This window comes from Sus scrofa, chromosome 11, assembly GCF_000003025.6.
Source record: "Sus scrofa isolate TJ Tabasco breed Duroc chromosome 11, Sscrofa11.1, whole genome shotgun sequence".
NCBI lineage: Eukaryota > Metazoa > Chordata > Mammalia > Artiodactyla > Suidae > Sus > Sus scrofa.
In genome coordinates, this window is record NC_010453.5 from 3,941,552 (window position 1) to 3,961,121 (window position 19,570).

The 19,570-nt window shown below is 41.3% G+C and overlaps 1 protein-coding gene across 1 annotated transcript in view; it reads right to left on the minus strand.

Moving 5' to 3' along the window:
• LOC100625134 (phospholipid-transporting ATPase IB) overlaps nucleotides 1-19,570 on the minus strand; it is a 161,506-nt gene that overhangs the window by 102,469 nt on the left and 39,467 nt on the right. Inside the window, exons 10-14 of the mRNA XM_021065491.1 lie at nucleotides 18,511-18,638; nucleotides 17,795-17,906; nucleotides 12,034-12,199; nucleotides 3,064-3,191; nucleotides 1,992-2,069 (exon numbers count right to left, since the gene is read on the minus strand). Coding sequence (XP_020921150.1) covers nucleotides 1,992-2,069; nucleotides 3,064-3,191; nucleotides 12,034-12,199; nucleotides 17,795-17,906; nucleotides 18,511-18,638 — 612 coding nt within the window. The remainder of the gene's footprint in view (nucleotides 1-1,991; nucleotides 2,070-3,063; nucleotides 3,192-12,033; nucleotides 12,200-17,794; nucleotides 17,907-18,510; nucleotides 18,639-19,570) is intronic.

The following is a 19,570-nucleotide window of genomic DNA, read 5'->3' on the forward strand; positions in this document are numbered from 1 at the left end:
CTCTGTTTTACACGAGAGGCGAAATTCTATAGAAATACGCAAAGTAAACCTCAAGGCATCAAACCTAAGAAATTCAGAAGTCCAGGTTCATTTTCCAGCCACAAGAAACCTCATTAAAAGAATCGAGAAAACAGTAACTGGGTAAGGAGATGTTGATATATGGATGCCTATGTTTACCCCAGATGAGAGCGAAAACCAAATTCGAAGCCATCTGAATCACGACAACAAGAGCAACGCTCAGCCTGCAGGCGATCCTTTCTGTCCAAGGGACGCTGCGAAGCAGTGTGTAGTTAAACAGTTTTAACTTCGCAACGTCTGGAAAGAAGAGATGGATGCTAACTACTGTTAAATAAAGTCACCCAAAATGCTAATAAAAGGCATAAGCCTTCATGCACATTTACCTGTTTTTATTTTTAGGAACACAACTGACTTTTGTATACTGCTTTGGTAGCATGCACCTTTGATGGATTCGTTGATTAGTGCTTATAGGCTTAGGGTTTTCTATGCATGTTATGTCTTCTGCTAAAAGAGACAGCTTTAATTCTTCCTTTCTGATTTGGATGCCTTTTACTTACTTTTCTTGCCTAACTGCTACGGCGAGGACTTCCAGTACTAAGTTGAATAAAGGTAGCAAGTGTGGGCATCCTTATTATATCTGTGATCTTACAGGGAAAACTTTCAGTTGTTCCCTGAGTGTAAGTTTAACTGTGAGCTTGTCATATACAGCCTTCATTACTATGCGGAGGTGTGTTCCCTCCATACTCACTTGCTGAAATTTTTATCAGACACAGATGCTGAGTTTGGTCAAAGGCTTTTTCTGCACCTACTGAGATGACTACATGATTTTTACCCTTCATTTTATTAATGTGGAATATCACATGAGCTGATTTGTGCTGTTGGACCAGCCTTGCATTCACAGAATAAGTCATCGTGAGGAACGATCCTTTTAATGTGTCACCGACGGGTTTGCTAATACTTTGCAGAGGATTTCTGCAACCAAGTTTATCAGGGATATCAGTCTGTAATGTTCTTCTCTTGCGGTATCGGTGCCGCTGCTGATAAATGGTGAAAGCAGGATTCACACTCAAGAAGTTTAATTCCAAAATTCTGCTTTTGACCATAATTTATATGTGACCTCCAACTAACTGAAAGAGGGAAAATTATAATCTAGTAAACAGAGAGAGAGCGAGACAGAGGCAGAAAGAAAGAGACAGAGACAGACAACAAAAAGTAGATAGGAAAAAATAACAATTGTAAGTCTTACTCCTTTAGGTCCTATACAACTGTGAGAGTTGTTGTCATTTTTTCCCAGCTTTACTGCAGAATAATTGACAAATAATTGTGGGATCTTTTAAAACTGAATTTACACTCGTAAAGACGCCACTGTCACTTAAAGGGAAACCAACATCTGTGTCTTGGTAATCCGACACTACTCCCACCTCCTTCTCTTGTATGGCAGGGATGAGAGGCCCAAGGCTACATTTCTCCCAATCTCTTGTCAGCACGTTAGATTCCACCACTGAGAAGAGTTTTTAGAAAAGAAATAGAAGCTCGATCACTTCCCTTCTGGCAGCTGTGAGCAGATACATGGCCTTGCCAGATGTGAAATTTTGTAACAGCTTTTGGATGCTTCCCTCTGGGTCACTTGTTTAGGGAAGCAGGAATATGGCCACCCCCCAGGTTCCAGGGTCTCTCTGGCTCCCTGAAAGCCAAATGAAACCCTGGGAGCTCCCAGCAACTTCTCCTGCCTGTCCCTCTAGCTCTTTCACTCCTTCGTAAGCACACAATAACCTATATTACGTCTGTCACTTGCAACACATGATGCAATATTATCAATATTTTGAACAAATTATATTTCTGAACTTCCATGTGGATGTGATATTACCTACAGACCATGGCTGAATTTGGAACTTTAACTCTGTACACACCCTCCCTAGATTCACCTTCTGTGAAGTTCCTATCACACTGCCCAGCCCTTAAGGGGCTCTCACCTGCCCGAGCTCCTCATTAAGACTGGATGTTCTGGCCATGGCATAGACATCGTTTCTCTCATAATGCATATCTTCATCCTGCAGGGAACAAGACAGCCAAGCTACACAGTCAGAACTTAGCTCAAAAGGTTTCCAGAAAGGCTATACTGCCCACTGATCTCCCAAGGTGCCTGGTATTTAGAAAGAATTCACAATGGAGAGTCTAAAATACTTGGGTTGGGACCCATATGTGCTAGTTTTTCACATATGTTGGCAGAGTCACTTCAGGAGAAGCAATGCCAAGTAGAAAGAAAGATCAAGGTGGTGGGATTTGAAAACCACAGCTCTGCCTCCGAAAGACTGTGCCTCAGCCTTGAGTGTGTCTCTGGAACTGCATGTATCAAACGGGAGCAGTAATCTCACAGCACTATTCATAGAGCCACTGCAAAAACTCAATGGGAATGCATCTGAAAGCTCTTTGTCTAATTGTGTGGTTGCTAAAATAATATTCCCGTGAAAATGATGGTAGTTCACTGACATCTTGTGGGTATCATGTTCATGTGACAGCTAGCAAGAATTTTATTTCAAGGAAAATATTTCACAATATAATTAAAAGTTGTAACCCCACATTCAAAATGGAAAATTCATGCAGGCACAACTTACAATGTACTAAATTCAGTCAACACATGGTTGTCACCTAAGAAAACCTTTCCTTAATTTGAAGGGATACAGGAAGGGCTTTGTTTGTCATTCTTGCCAAGATCTGTAAACCTACTGTAAGTCTACTGGGCTCTCCTCCTTCATAAGCATTTTAAGTTTTAATGGTTGACTATTTCCCTACACTTGCTATGAGGCCACCAACTCCTAAATCTTTCTTTTTGGCTAGGGAAAAAATATGGAAAAAACTACATTGTCCTCAAGCAGGAAGCAGAGAGGCCCAGGCACTGCTTCACACCAAGGCTTGGCATGCCTTGCAAAGGTGCAGCTGGCCCATCAGCTGCATTGATCCATCGTAAGAACCTAAACAGATTCTTGAAACCAAAGCCAGAGCTCAAGAGAGATTTTTTTTAAACTTCCTGATGTTAATACTCACCCAGTTTATAAACATGGCCTGAATGGATTTCACAATTTCCAGAGTGACCAGAAGACTAATGGGGATGAGATTGTGGTACAAGATAATGAACATCAAAATGTCAAACCAAAAGCTGGGGGAAGTGTGATCTGTGAAATAAAATCAGAGGAACCATGTTACCTTTATTCACTGTTGTTTGCATTGTTACATTTCAAGATTGTGGGGGTCTTCTCCATGGAAATTATTGTTAACAGTATAATTATATGGACATAGACATAAAATGGTTTTCAAACTATTAGTTAAGCACCGACCACCCACGTAATAGGTGGTATGGGAAGCATCAAGATACAAGATCTACTAAGAGATGGACCCTGTCCTCGGGGATGTAGGACTGGATGCAGCTTGAGAAAGGAGGACAAGTCAGAAACCACAGCACGATGAGCTCCATGATGGTGCTGAACACGAGCGTAGCGGCAACAACACAGGGTGGGGGTGCAGGAAGGGGTCGCAGAGAGACTGCTGAGCAGAGTATTGAAGAAGGATTTTGTTAAATGCAGGAGATGAGGAGGAGGGGATGAGGAGGACTTTTTATCTGGAAGTGAGAGTACGTTTCAAGTCAAAGAGATACTTATTGTAATGACTCTTTAAACTCAGGGAAAGAAGAAAAGGGAACCTCAGAAAAATGAATATGATGCTTAAAATGTAGTGATGTATTCATTTTCAAAGAAGTAGTATGTTTGAGGGAATAATTCTCCAATATGAATCCAACCTAATTTCATGCAAATTTACTTTAAAATATCTAGAAAATGCTCATGGGATCTATTTACACTGCTTTATATACCTGCATCTCAGGCTTACATGTTAAATTAATACAGTTGAGTTATGGGAGGAGGGTTGTAACTGAAAAGAGCTTCTCTGGGTGGAAGAGAAAAGCCCACAGCAAGAAACAAGAAAATTAGAAATGAGATGGCTCACCAGTAAAAACAAACACAGCAAAGACAGGAATTCACCCACACACGGACATGATATCAAAACCAGTCATCATGAGAAGAGGAGAATACAAATGCAAGATGTTGGAAACGCACTTACAATTAAGAGACCAACAACTTAAAACAATCTTGTGTGACGTGTGCACACGTGTGCATGTGTGTGTGTGTGTGTGTGTGTGTACCCACACATATATCAAAACCTCATGGTAACCACACCCAAAAATCTACAATAGGTAAACAAATAAGAAAAAGCAATTCAAACAAAATACTAGTCATCAAACCAAAAGAGAAGAAAACAAAAGAGAAAAAGAAGAAAAAAAAGACCAACAAAAACAAATCCAAAACAATTAACAAAATGGCAATACGGGAATTCCTGTCATGGCACAGTGGTTAACGAATCCAACTAGCATCCATGAAGATACGGGTTTGATCCCTAGCCTTGCTCAGTGGGTTAAGGATCTGGCATTGCCATAAGCTGTGGTGCGTGTTGCAGACACAGCTCAGATCCCACGTTGCTGTGGCTGTGGTATAGGCCAGCAGCTACAGCTTCAATTGGACCCCTAGCCTAGGAACCTCCATATGCTGAGAGTGCAGCCCTAAAAAGACAAAAAATAAAATAAAGTAAAATATTTTTTAAATTGCAATAAGAACATACTTATCAATAATTACCTTAAAAGTAAATGGAGTAATTGCTCCAACCAAATGACACAGACTGGGTGAATGGATACAAAACAAGACCCATACACATGCTGTCTTCAAGAGACCCACTTTAGTTCTTGGGACACATATGCACCAAAATAAAAAAAAAAAATCTGGGAGTTCCCGTCGTGGCGCAGTGGTTAACAAATCCGACTAGGAACCATGAGTTTGCGGGTTCAGTCCCTGCCCTTGCTCAGTGGGTTAACGATCCGGTGTTGCCGTGAGCTGTGGTGTAGGTTGCAGATGTGGCTTGGATCCTGCAGTGCTGTGGCTCTGGAGGAGGCTGGTGGCTACAGCTCCGATTAGACCCCTAGCCTGGGAACCTCCATATGCCGCGGGAGCAGCCCAAAGAAATAGCAAAAAAAAGACAAAAAAAAAAAATCTGAGGTAGCAATACTCATATGGGACAAAATAGACTTTAAAATAAAGATGATTATAGGAGACAAAGGAGGACATTATATAATGATCAAAGGATCAACCCAAGAAGAAGATGTAACAATTGTAACAATACATATGCACCCAACATAGGAGCACTTCAATATATAAGGCAACAGCTATCAGCCAAAAAAGGAGAAATCAATAACACAATATTAACGGAGGATTTTAACGTCCTACTTACAGCAATGGACAGATCATCCAAACAGAAAATCAATGAGGAAACAAGGGCCTTAAATGATTCATTAGACCAGAAAGACTTAACTGACATTTATAGAACATTCCATCCAAAAACAGCAGGATACACATTCTTCCCAAGCACAAATGGAACATTCTCCAGGATAGATCATACTATAGGCCACAAATCAAGCATCAGTAAGTTTAAGAAAACTGAAATTATATCAAGCATCTTTTCCAACCACAACGCTGTAAGACTAGAAATCAACTGCAAGAAAAAAAAAACTGTTAAAAAAAAAAAAAACATGGAGAGTAAACAACACATTGCTAAACAATCAATGGATCACTGAAGAAATTAAATAGGAAATCAAAAAATACCTAGAGACAAATGAAAACAAAAACACAAAGATCCAAAACCTATGGAATGTAGCAAAAACAGTTCTAAGAGGGAAGTTTATAGCAGTACAAGCTTACTTCAGGAAATAAGAAAACTCTCAAATAAACAAGATAATCTTACACCTTAAGCAACTACGAAAAAAAAAATAAAGACTGGAGAAGGAATAAATGAAACAGAGACAAAGAGAAGAATAGAAAAGATCAATGAAACTAAAAAATGGTACTTCTCAAAAAATTGACAAGACTGATAAGCCATTAGTCAGACTCAATAAGAAAAACAGAAGAGTTCCCGTCATGGCACAGCATAAATGACTCCAACTAGAAACCATGAGGTTGTGGGTTTGATCCCTGGCCTTGCTCAGTGGGTTAAGGATCTGGTGTTGTCGTGGGCTGTGGTGTAGGTCACAGACGTGGCTCGGATCCTGCATTGCTGTGGCTCTGGTTTAGGCTGGCGGCTATGGCTCTGATTAGACTCCTAGCCTAGGAACCTCCATATGCCACAAGCGCAGCCCTCAAAAGACAAAAAGACAAAAAAAAAAAAAAAAAAAAAAGAAAAGGAAAGGAAAAAAGAGACAGGGCTCAAATCAATAAAATTAGAATGAAAGAGGAGAGTTACAACAGACATCATAGAAACACAAAAGATTACAAGAGACTACTACAAGCAACCATACGTCAATAAGTGGACAACCTAGAAAAAGTGGACATGTTCTTAGAAAGGTACAATCTTCCAAGACTGGACCAGGAAGAAATAGAAAATATGAACAGACCAACCACAAGTACTAAAATTGAAACTGGAATGGACTGTTCCACAGGCAAACTTTATCAAACAGTTAGAGAGGAATTAACACCTATACTTCTGAAACTATTCTCAAAAAAACTGCAGAGGGAGGAACATTCCCAAACTCATCCTATGAGGCCACCATTACCCTGATACCAAAACCAGACAGAGATACCACGAAGTAAGAAAATTATAGGCCAATATCACTCATGAATATAGATGAAAAAACCCTCAACAAAACACTAGCAAACTGAATCCAACAATACATTAAAAGGATTGTACATCATGATCAAGTAGGACTTATCCCAGGGATGTAAGGATTTTTCAATATCTGCAAATCAATCAGTGTGATACACCACATTAACAAATTGAAGAAGAAAAATCATATGATCAGCTTCTCTTGTGGCTCAGTGATTAAGCACCCAACTAGTATCCATGAAGATGCAGGTTCAATCCCTGGCCTTACTCTGTGGGTTAAGGTTCCAGTGTTGCTGCAAGCTGCAGCATACATCGCAGATATGGCTTGCATCTGGCATTGCTATGGCTGCATAGGCTGGCAGCTGTGACTTCAATTCGATCCCTAGCCTGGGAATTTCCATATGCCACAGGTGTATCCCTAAAAAGAAAAAAAAATGATCATTTCATAGCTGCACACAAAGCTACTGACAAAATCCAACACCCATTTATGATTAAAAATCCCTCCAGAAAAACGTGCATAAAGGGAACATACCCCAACATAATAAAAGCCATAAATGACAAAGCCTCATTTTCAATGAAAAACTGAAAGAATCTTCGCTGAGATAGGGAACAAAACAAGGATGTCCACTCTTGCTACTTTTATTCCACATACTTTTGGAAGTCCAAGCCATGGCAACCAGAGAAGAAAAAGAAATAAAAGTAATCCAAATTGGAAAAGAAATAAAACTGTCCTGTTTGTAGATGACATGACAATATACATAGAAAATCCTAAAGAAGCTATCAGAAAATTACTAGAGCTCATGAATGAATTCAGTAAAGTTGCAGGATACAAAATTAATACACAGAAATCTCTTGAATTTCTATACACTGATGAAGGAACAGAAAGATAAATTAAGGAAACAATCCCATCACAATAAAAAGAATAAAACACCTAGGAATAAACCTACCTAAAGAGACAAAAGAATTATACTCTGAAAACTATGAGATGCTGACAAAAGAAATCAAAGATGACACAAACAGATGGAAAGATACAACATGCTCTTTGATTGGAAGAATAAATATTGTCAAAGTGACTGTATTACCCAAGATAATATACAAATTTAACACAATCTGTATGAAATTACCTATGGCTTTTTTCGTAAAACTAGAACAAACTATTTTAAAGTTTGTATAGAAACACAAAAGACTCTGAATAGTCAACACAATCCTGAGAAAGAAAAATGGCGGTGGAGGAATCAAGCTCCCTGACTTCAGACTGTCCTACAAAGCTACAGTCATTAAAACAGTTTGGTACTGGTACAAAAACAGAAATATAGATCAGCAGAACAGGATAGAAAGCCCAGAAATAAAACTCATGCACTATGGTCAACTAATCTACAATGAAGGAGGCAAGAACAAAAATGGAGAAAAGACAGTGTCTTCAATACGTGGTGCTAGGAAAACTGGACAGCTACATGTAAAAGAATGAAATTACAACACTCTCTAATACCATATACAAAAATAAACTCAAAATGGATTAAAGACCTAAATATAAGACCACATATTATAAAATCTTAGAAGAAAAACTAGGCAGAACACCCTCTGACATAAACCACAGCAATAGCCTTTTGGATCCACCTCCTAGAAAAATTAAAATAAAAACAACTGGGACCTAATTAAACTTAAAAGTTTTTGCACAGCTAAGGAAACACTAAACTAAATGAAAAGACAACCCACAGAATGGAAGACAATATTTGTAAATGAAGCAACTGACAAGGGATTAATCTCCAAAATATACAAAGTCACACAGCTCAATATATTAAAAAAAAAAAACCTAACCCCCCAAAATGCACAAAATATATAAATAGACATTTCTCCAAAGAAGACATACAGATGGCAAAAAAACACATGAAAAGATGCTCAACATCAGGGAGTTCCTACTGTGGCTCAGTGGGTTAAGAACCCAACTAGTATCCATAAGGATGCAGGTTCGATCCCTAGCCTCACTCAGTAGGTATAGGATCTGGCACTGCTGCAAGCAGGCATAGGTCAAAGATGCAGCTTGGATCCAGCATTGCTACAAGGCTACAAGCTGCAGCTGTGCATGGACCCACAGCTTAGGAATTTCCATATGCCACAGGTGGGGCCCTAAAAAAAAAGATGCTCAACATCACTAATTATTAGAGAAATGCAAATCAAAACTACTATGAGGTACCACCTTAAACCAGTCAGAATGGCCATCATCAAAAAGTACAAACAGTAAGTGCCGGAGAGGGTGCAGAGAAAAGGGAATGCCCCTACACTGTTGGTGGGAATGTAAATTGGTACAACCACTATGGAAAACATTATGTAGGTTCCTCAAAAAACTAAAAAAACAAACAAACAAACAAAAAAAAACTGCCATATGATCCAGAAACTCCACTCCTGAGCACCTAACCAGAGAAAACCATAATTTGAAAAAGTACGTACACCCCAATGTTCATTGCAACACACTATATACAATAGCCAAGACATGGAAGCAACCTAAACATCCAACAGAGGAATGGATAAAGAAGATGTGGTACATATATACAACGGAATATTATTCTGTCATAAAAAGGAATGGAATATTGCCATTTGTAGCAATGCAAACAGACCTGGAAATTACCATATTAAGTGAAGACAGAGAAAGATAAACATCATATATCACTTATATGTGGAATCTTAAAAAAGGATACAAATGAATCTATTTGCAGAACATAAACAGATTCATAACAGACTTTGGAAAAAAAAAACTTATGGTTACCAAAGGGAATATGTGGGGGTTGGGACGGATCAGGGGTTTGGGATTGGCACACGCACACGGAGGTATATGGAATGCTTGGCTGACAGGGAACTGCCGCATCACAGAGGCAATGCTACCCAGTATTCTGTGATAATCCACATGGGGAAAGAATCGTTTCCAGAAAAGAATGGATATGTGTATATGTATAAATGAATCACTTTCTTGTACAGCATAAATTATCACAATGTTGTAAATCAATTGCACTGAAATAAAACTTTATTTAAAAAAGAGTATCATTATAAAAGCCAAAGAAGGCTCCTAACTGGAAAAATGAGGGGGGCAGATAAGACACAGGAAATGCTACCAGAGAAGATAAGTATCATCCTGGTCTGCAAGGTATCCAAACACACATGTGAGGCGGGAGCACTAGACCAGAGGCCTGGAGATGAAGCGGCTAGTGGAGGAAAGCATCATGGAAAAGACAAAAGCGGTCCTCTGTGAACAGAGACTAAATGCTAAGGAGGAAACGGTGAGGTATCAAGTGATGGAGACAGGGTCAGGTTCCAGTAGTCCTGACATGCCACACAGCAGGAGATTTATCTGGACCCTGTAGGCCAGGGTTCAAGAAAACACTTCGTCAAACAGCTGGAGGGTAGGTATTTTAGGTTCTGCAGCCCATAGTCTTGCTGCAACTACTTAACTCTGTTGTTGGAGCATGAAAAAGCAACAGATTATAAATAAAGGAGTAAACATGGTGTGACTGTGTTCTAGTAAAACTTTATTTACAAAAACAAGCAGTGGGCCATCAGACAGTAGTTTGCCAGCCCAGTGCAGGCATTAGGACATCCCTGCAAATATGCTACGTGTCCATGACTACTTTTTACATGCATCCTTCTGGAAACTATATGAAGGATAAACATGAATAGAACATGACGAAGGGCTTGGCTAGTTAGGAGACTATGGTGGTAGCTCAGGATGAAGGGGAAAATATCTATAGAGAAAATATTGGAAACACAGAATCAGCAAGGCTTTGACACTAATTGGATGATGAAGGTCATGGGATTAGAACTGAGGGATAGAGAAGGAAACTAGGAGGTAAGGACGACCTTTTTTTTTTTCTTTTTGGCCAGCCAGAGACATACGAAGTTCTTAGGCCAGGGATCAAATCAGAGTCACAGGTGAGACCTAAGCTACAGCTGTGGCAACAGCAGATCTTTTAACCCACACTGCCAGGGCCAGAATGGAACCTGTATATGGCAGTTTCTGGACCAGGGACTGACCCCAAGCCACAACCGCGACCTGAACTGCTGCAGCTGGATTCTTAACCCGCTGTGCCACAGCAGGAAGTCCTGGGCTAGAGAAATTAAATGAGCCAATTTAAACTAAGATTACTTTTGGGAGTTCCCTCGTGGCTCAGTGGAAACAAACCTGATTAGTATTCATGAGGACGCAGGTTCAATCCCTTGGCCTCACTCAGATACCTCTCAGATCTGGCGTTGCTATGACGATGATATAGGCTGGAGACTACAGCTCCAATTCAACTCCTAGCCTGGGAACCTCCATATGTGGCCCTAGAAAGACTAAATAAATAAATAGATAGAGATTACTTTTAAAAACTCATCTAAAATCTAGAAGCCTGAAATCAAAACTGGACAAGTAACATCTAGAAACCCAGACTGCACAAGAATGAATCCTTGGTTTTTGATCCAATTTACAAAGTATACTTTAGTTTCTTTATTCCTAAAATGCTCTTAAACAGATCCTCTCAAAGGAAGCTACAGCAATATAGAATCCCCAGGTGATGGATGAGAAAAGACAGAAAGATGCTTGATGGTTTACTCTGAAAACATGGAAAGACATAAACAAACAAAAGAATGCTAAACTTTTAAGGCCACGTGTCAGTTTACCTTTAAACCTCACACTAACAGAAGGACATTTTTTTTTAAGTTTTGGCCACACCCACGGCACACAGAAGTTCCCAGGCCAGGGATCAAACCCGTGCCAAAGCAGTGACCCAAGCCACAGCAGTGACAACGGCAGATCCTTAACCACGAGGATGCCAGGGAACTCCCAGAAGGACACTGGAGCTGCCGCATCACCCTCAGTGTTCCTTGTCCTTACTTCCTTGGAACCCTTCACTGTACGTGGAACGCGGTTCTGACCCAAGTCGGTCAGCATCATCCTGACTGTCAACGGAGGGAAGCAAAGCTCAGAGAAGGGAAAACTCTGCCCGCGGCTGCTGGCAGCTGAGGGGAAGATGCACAGACGTGGTCCTCACCCATCTGACCCCAGACTCACGCCTCTGCCCCGACTCCTCTCTCTGCCTGATTCCGGAATGCCAGGATGATGTGACACTGGCAGAACAATCTTCTAAAAACATCTTAAGAAGGAAAGGCTCTGGTTCTAAAACTCACCAATCCTCAGTTACTTCAAATACACACACACTCACACAAACACACACCAGTTAGAACAGGGGTCTTCCTTTTTCGGTAGAAACATGGGACATCTTAAGAGTCACTTTTAAGAGCAGCACAATTTCCAAAAACGGCAGCTTCTTGCCACGCTCTGGCGCTTACCCTTCTTGCCAATGTACCAGGTGTTTTCTCCGTACGTGCCGTTCCAGAAGGCAGCTCCCACACAGCTCACCAAGGCCATGACCAAGAGCATCAGGAACAGCACCAGGATCTGCACGTTGGTGACCTTCTCAACCCTGGATCTCTTGAGAGGTGACTGCACTGCATTCTGCACAAGAGCACACAACCACACAGCAAAAAGGACAAAACAAAACAAAACACGAAACAAGTGAATGAAAGTGGAAAGCATCTTGATGGGGAGAGGCGGTCAAATACCTCAAGAGGTAGAAAGTAGAATGAGTCCCTTGCCAAATACCTAACAGACTGTAGGTGTGCCCGTGGCTAAATGAGCACAGTTTTCCACCTCGCTTCCCGGAGCATCATTCTCTAGTTCATAGAAAATGATGCCCGGAGTTCCTGTCGTGGTGCAGTGGTTAACGAATCCGACTAGGAACCATCAGGTTGCAGGTTTGATCCCTGGCCTTGCTCGGTGGGTTAAGGATCCGGCGTTGCTGTGAGCTGTGGTGTGGGTTGCAGACTCGGCTGGGATCCCGCATTGCTGTGGCTCTACGTGGGCCGGCAGCTACAGCTCTGATTAGACCCCTAGCCTGGGAACCTCCATATGCCACAGGAGCAGCCCCAGAAAAGGCAAAAAGACAAAAAAAAAAGAAAAAAGAAAAAAGAGAAAAAGGAAAAAAAAAGAAAAAGAAAATGATGCTCATAGCTCTATTCACATAGCCTGTCTATCAGCTCAAAGTCCCAGGGTCCCTAACAAAACAAACTGGTAAATCTGATAGTCTAGATGATCTCCCGAATAGGAAAAAAAAAAAAAGGACCTAATTTATTTTCCAGTTTAAAAATCATGGACAGTTCCCAAGACAAAAGAAATAAGAGCAAAAAAAAAAATTGGACCTAATCAAACTAATAAACTTTTGCACAGCACACAAAACCATCAACAAAATGAAAAGACAACCTACAGAAGGAGAGAAAATATTTGTAAATGATGCCACAAGGGATTAATTTCCAAAATATACAAACATTCATATATATATATACAAAAATATAATATATATGAATCGGCTCAATATAAAAAAAAAAACACAACCAAATCAAATCAATGGGCCGAAGACCTAAATAAACATTTCTCCAAAGACATAGAGATGTCCAGTAGGCAAATGAAAAGATGCTCATTATTGCTAATTATTAGAGAAATGCAAATAAACCTATAAAGAAGTACCACCTCACACCAGTCAGAATAGCCATCATTTTAAAAGTCTACAAATAACAGGAGTTCTCTTGCGGCAGAGCAGGTGAAGGATCTAGCATTGTCACTGCAATGACTTAGATCACTACTATGGCACAGGTTCATTTCCTGGTCCAGAAATTTCTACACGCTGCAGGCGCAGGCCAAAAAAAAGAAAAGAAAAAATGTCCAAATAACAAATGCTGGAAAGGATGTGGAGAAAAGGGAACCCTCCTACACTGTTGGTGGGAATGTAAACTGGTGCAGTCATTATGGAGAACAGTATGGAGGTTCCTTAAAAATCTAAAAACAGAACTACCGTATGATTCAGCAATCGACGCTTGGGCATATATCTGGAAAAGAGAAAAACTCTAATTCAAAAAGATACATCACCCCGATGTTCATAGCAGCACTATTTCCAATAGTCAAAACACGGAAGCAACCGAAATGTCTATCAACAGAGGAGTGGATAAAGAAGATGTGGTACTTACACACAATGGAATATCACTCACCCATTAAAAAGAATAAAATAATGCCATTTGCAACAACACGGATGGACCTAGAGATTCTCACCCTAAGTCAGACAAACAGTACATCCTATCATTTATATGTGGAATCTAAAAAAATAATAAAAATGAGTTCCCGTCGTGGCTCAGCAGTTAATGAACCTGACTAGCATCCATGAGAAGGTGGGTTCGATCCCTGGCCTTGCTCAAAAAGACAAAATAAAATAAAATAAAAATACAAAAGAACTTATTTATAAAACAGAAACAGACTCAGGAGCTCCCACTGTGGCTCAGCAGTAGTGAACCTGGTTAGTATCCATGCAGACTCAGGGGGTTTTTTGCTGTTGTTTTTTTGTCTTTTTGTCTTTTTAGGGCCACACCCACGGCTTACAGAGGATCCCAGCCTAGGGGTCGAATCTGAGCTGTAACTGCCGGCCTACACCACAGCAATAGCAACACAGGATCGAACCCGAATCCTCATGGATACCAGTCAGCTTCATTAACCCCTGAGCCACAACAGGAACGCCAGGACTCCAGTTTGATCCCTGGCCTCGTTCAGTGGGTTAAGGATCTGGCGTTGCCATGAGCTGTGGTGTAGGTCACAGATGCAGCTCAGATCTGGTATTGCTGTGGCTGTGGTATAGACCGGCAGCTACAGCTCTGATTCAACCCATAGCCTGGGAACTTCTATATGCCATGAGCACGGCCATAAAAAGACAAAAGGAAAAAGAAAAAAGAAACAGACTCACAGATATAGAAAACAAACATGGTTACCAAAGGGGAAAGGGGGAAAGGATAAATTAGAAGTATGGGATTAATAAATACATATTACCATACATAAAATGAGCAATAAAGATTTACAGTACACCACAGGCAATTATATACCTTTTCTTGATGGAAAGATACCTTTTACCTGAGTCTGTTGGGAACGTATTCAAGATTTTTTCTCAGTACAACACTTGCTTTAACACACGTATATCTTAGAGAAACCAAAGCTCTGGGTTAGGGATACAGTGAGAGCTTTAAATGGTAACTTTCTGTTAACACTCCGGATTTGTCCACACATGTCTGCATAATTGTCTGCAAAGGTCTACTGGGACACTGGCAAATATACATTCTTTTCTTCGGAAGTATAATTGTCTTACGACACAATATTAGTTTCAAGTGTGCACTGTAGTGATTTCAATATTTGTGTACATCGTGAAATGATCACCATGACAACTGGTTACCATCTGTTCCCATACTAATTAAAAAGCTTCTCTGCCCATTGAAGGAAACTACCAACAAAATGAGAAGGCCGTCTACTGAATGGGAGAAGATGTTTGCAAACAATATATCCAATAAGGGGTTAATATCCAAAATTTATGAAGACCTCCTACAACTCCACAGAAAAGGCAAACAATCCAACTGAAAAATGCCAGAGGACCTGAGTAGACCCTGTTTCAAAGAAGATACAGAGATGGTCAAAAGCATGGGGAAAGATGCTCAACATCACTAACTGTCAGAAAAATGTGACTCAAACTACAATGAAATATCACCTCACACCTGTCAGAATGGCTATTATCAAGGCAAGAAATGACAGGAGCTGACAAAGACGTGGAAAAGAAGGAATCCTTTTGCACTGTTTGCACTGATTGTGGGAATGTAAACTGGTGCAGCCAAAAACGGTATCAGGAGTCCTCAAAAAAACTAAAAATAGAACTACCACACAATCTAGCAATTCTATTTCTGGGTACTTATCTGAAGAATACAAAATCACTAATTCAAAAAGATAGCTTTACCCCTGAGTTCACTGCAGCATTATTTATAAGAGGCAAGATCTGGAAACAACCTAAGTGCCCACCTATAGGTGAATGGATAAAAAAGTCATGACAGAGAGAGAGAGAGATTTCAACCCACAATGAAATATTACTCAGCCATGAAGAAGAATGAAATCTTGCCATCTGCAGCAACATGGATGGACCTAGAGGGTATTACGCTAAGTGAAAAGTCTCAGAGACAAATATCATATGATTTCACTTCTATACAGAATCTAAAAACAAAACAAATGAACAAACATCACCAAGAAACAGACTCATAGATACAGAGGACAAACAGGTGGCTGCCAGGGGGGATGGTGGCAGGGGGACGAATGAACAGGAGAGGGATATTAAGAGGGACAAACTTGCAATTACAAAATGAATGGGTCAGGGAGATGGAACATGCCACATGGGGAAGAGAGGCAAAAAAACACTCCTAGCTTTTCAATCACACTCTACCATGTTAAATTCACCATTTCTATGTTTTATTAAAATGTGGAAACATTCATGCTCACGAGTTTACAAGGAATGAAAACACGAGTTAGTAATCCTAATTATTCAACTTTCTTACAAAGCACAAAAAGAGGTAAGGTAAAAATCCTAGGCCTGATTGCATTAAGCACACTAGCAGAGCGTGTGTGTATATACAAATGAAGAGAGGATGAAGTCATTGTGCTATTTCTTCTCGTTGGCTAACTTGTATAAGTAATGGCTTCAAACACTTTAAGATACAGAACAGTGTTCAGCTAAGTATGCTGGCTTTAAAATCTTTGGGTGAGGAAATATTTACATGTACTAGTTGTTTCTTTCCTAAAGGCATAAAAAATCCCTCTGAGATTTTTGTTCTTCTGCAACGACAGGCAGCATGTACAAAACCCCTGCAATGACGCAGATCCACAAAATGAGGTGACAGAGCAGGTGGCACGTCATCACAAGCTGCAGCACTGACCCATCACACCAGAGGAATAATGCCACGGGTTTCAAGTCACAGCAGGCATTGAGACCTCAGCTGAGACGCTGCCATGCATCTAACTGGGTAATAAGCGTTATCCTTCAAAGACAACGGAAGACAAGGACAGATCGTGCTCAAGAGCTGAGCATTTGTACAACTGAACTGCAAAGCCAGGATCGCACGCGTTCTACGACAACCTTGGTTCCCCGCACGAATATGCAGGTCTGTCTGTGGACAGCCTTGTGTTTACACCACTGTCTTTGCCTGGGTTCCTGAGAAAACAGAGTTTGAGGAAGGCTTGCAGGGCGCAATATCCCAGGGGACAGAGCGGAGAGGGGAGAGGGTGGAGAGACCGAGAATGCAGAGGAAAGTGGTCAAAGCTTTACCAGAAAACGCACCCACTTCCTCCTCCACGCAGGCCCCAGCATTCCTCCGACCAGCCTGGCACCACCCCACGCTTCTTCCTCTGCAGGCGCACTCCGGTCACACGGGGCTGTGCTCACCGAGCAGCCTTTGGACACATGCCAGATTCTGGGCCTGGAGCTTTCTTACCTGCCTCCCCGTCTGTCTCATCCCACCCCCACTCACACCCTTGACATCTGTTCTGTTCAACCTCCAATCACCCTTCAAGTCTCAGTTCACCTGTTCCTTCCCCCGCGAGAGCTCAGCATCAGGCTGGATGGGCGCCCATGGTACACAGGGCACCCTAGACTCACCCTCCGCACAGACCTCTTGGTATTAGCTACCTTGACTGCCTTCGTTCACAGACTCTAAGTAACTCAAGGATAGGAGACAGGCCCTGTCTTCCTACTGTACCCCAAGGTGTGAGCAGCGTCTGGCACTGAATGGGGGCAAAAGACATATTTGTGGAAGGAACAGTCAAAGCCAAATGCTGTGTTTCAGCAAATGGAAAAAGAGGCAGACTAGTTGTCAAGTTCCTTGTTATTCATAATAACCATTCCAGAAATTCCTACTCCGAAACAAAATGTCCTGAGGGGTTCTCAAAAGACAACAATTGAGAGGAATGATACCGGAGAGGAATAACTTATGAAGAATTTTTATGCCATTTTGTCAAAAAAAAAATCTTACCATAAATGGGAGCCATACACAGATTAAAATGCAATGTGGGCCCCTTATCAAAGTTCAGGTTAATGAGTGCATGTGAGCTTCCTCAATTCAAGAAATACATATTAAACTCCCTCACTACATAAAAGCAGAAGGAATAATCTAGAAGCAATACTACTTGTTATCACAGACTATTTACCTGCATGAATTTGGTTTCAAATCCAGTATAAACAACTATGCCAAAGATCCAGTCAGTGTTTTTGAGCTGTGTACCTCTTAGCAAGACCTGGTCAGGCCCAATCGAAACAGGGCTAAAAGTGAAAAAGAGCACATTTAAGCTACCAAAAAGTTTTTCTTTTCACAATAGAGACAAACCTAAGTGTTCACCTACATATATCTTTCCTTTGTCAAGTTCAACTTTTGGGGCAAACAGCAAGAAAAACAAGTGTGTCTTCAGAGAAAGTACCTATTTCTAAAAAAAAGCATAAAAAAATTGCTTTGTCTCACTTCTCACCATTCCAAAGATATGGTGATTAAAAATTTTAAAGAGAAAAACATCTCAGAGTTCCCATCATGGCTCAGTGGTTAACAAATCTGACTAGGAACCATGAGGTTGTGGGTTCGATCCCTGGCCTTGCTCAGTGGGTTAAGGGTCCGGCATTGCCATGAGCTGTGGTGTAGGTTGCAGATGGGGCTCAGATCCCACGTTGCTGTGGCTCTGGCGTAGGCCGGTGGCTACGGCTCCGATTAGACCCCTAGCCTGGGAACCTCCATATGCCTCGGGAGCGGCCCAAGAAATGGCAAAAGACAAAAAATAAGAAAAGAAAAATATCTCTTATACCGAGGGTGACTATAAAAGTTATTGTCAGGGAAGATTAAGGGGGAGAAAATTGTTTGAGAAGGAAAAGACGATACCTTTTACCATTTAGATACAAGGTTCCAATGAAGTTGTTGAAATGACAATTAGGTCCTTCACATTCTATTTTTCCAGACAGGCTTGACAACTGCTTTTCTGTTTGAATCTCAGCTGTTTCTAACAATGCCTGCAAAATAAAATCAAAGGGAAAAATGAAAACAGAATTCTAATGACAAAGTTCAATGTCTCTAATAGTCAATAAAAGAAGATTATGAAAGTCAGTATCTGAAGTTCCCACTGTGGCTCAGTGGTTAAGAGCCCAACATAGTGCCCGTTGAGGATGCAGGTTTGATCCCTGGCCTTGCTCTGTGGGTTAAGAATCTGGCACTGCGAGGGATGGGATTAAGATGGCGGAATGGAAGGACTGGAGCTCAACTTCTCTCCTAAAAACAACAGAATTCACAGCTAAAGGCTGAGCACTCTCCACCCAAATGGACTGAAAACCTTAAAAAGATACCCTACTCCAGAAGAAAAAGAGGAGGACACATCAAGACGTAGGAGGGGTGATTTCACGATATAAACAACCCCATACCTCCCCATGTGGGTGGGAAGCTCCACAGACTGGAAACTAACTGGTTCACAGAGACTCACCTACAGGAGTGAGAGTTCTGAGCCCCACATCAAACCCTCACGTGCGGGGATCTGACACAGGGAGAAAGAGCCCCAGAGCATCTGGCATTGAAGGCCAGTGGGGCTTGTGTGCAGGAGCTCCACAGGACTGGGGGAAACGGAGACCCCATTCTTAAAAGGCTCATGCAGACTTTCACTGGGTCCCAGGACAAAGCAAAGTCTCCACGGGAATCTGGGTCAAACCTGATAGCAGTTCTTGGAGGACATCCTGGGAAAACAGGGGTGAACGTGGCTTGTTGTGAGGGAAGGACACTGAAGGCAAAGCTCTCAGGAATATTCAGAAGCAGTGCCTTTCTCTGGAGGGGGCCATTTTGGGAAAATCTGGCCCCACCTGTCAGTCAGCCTGAGAAGCCCCAGGGCAAACAACAACCCAGGTGGGATCACAGCCCTGGCCCCTCAATAAACAGGCCACCTAAAGACCCCTCAGGC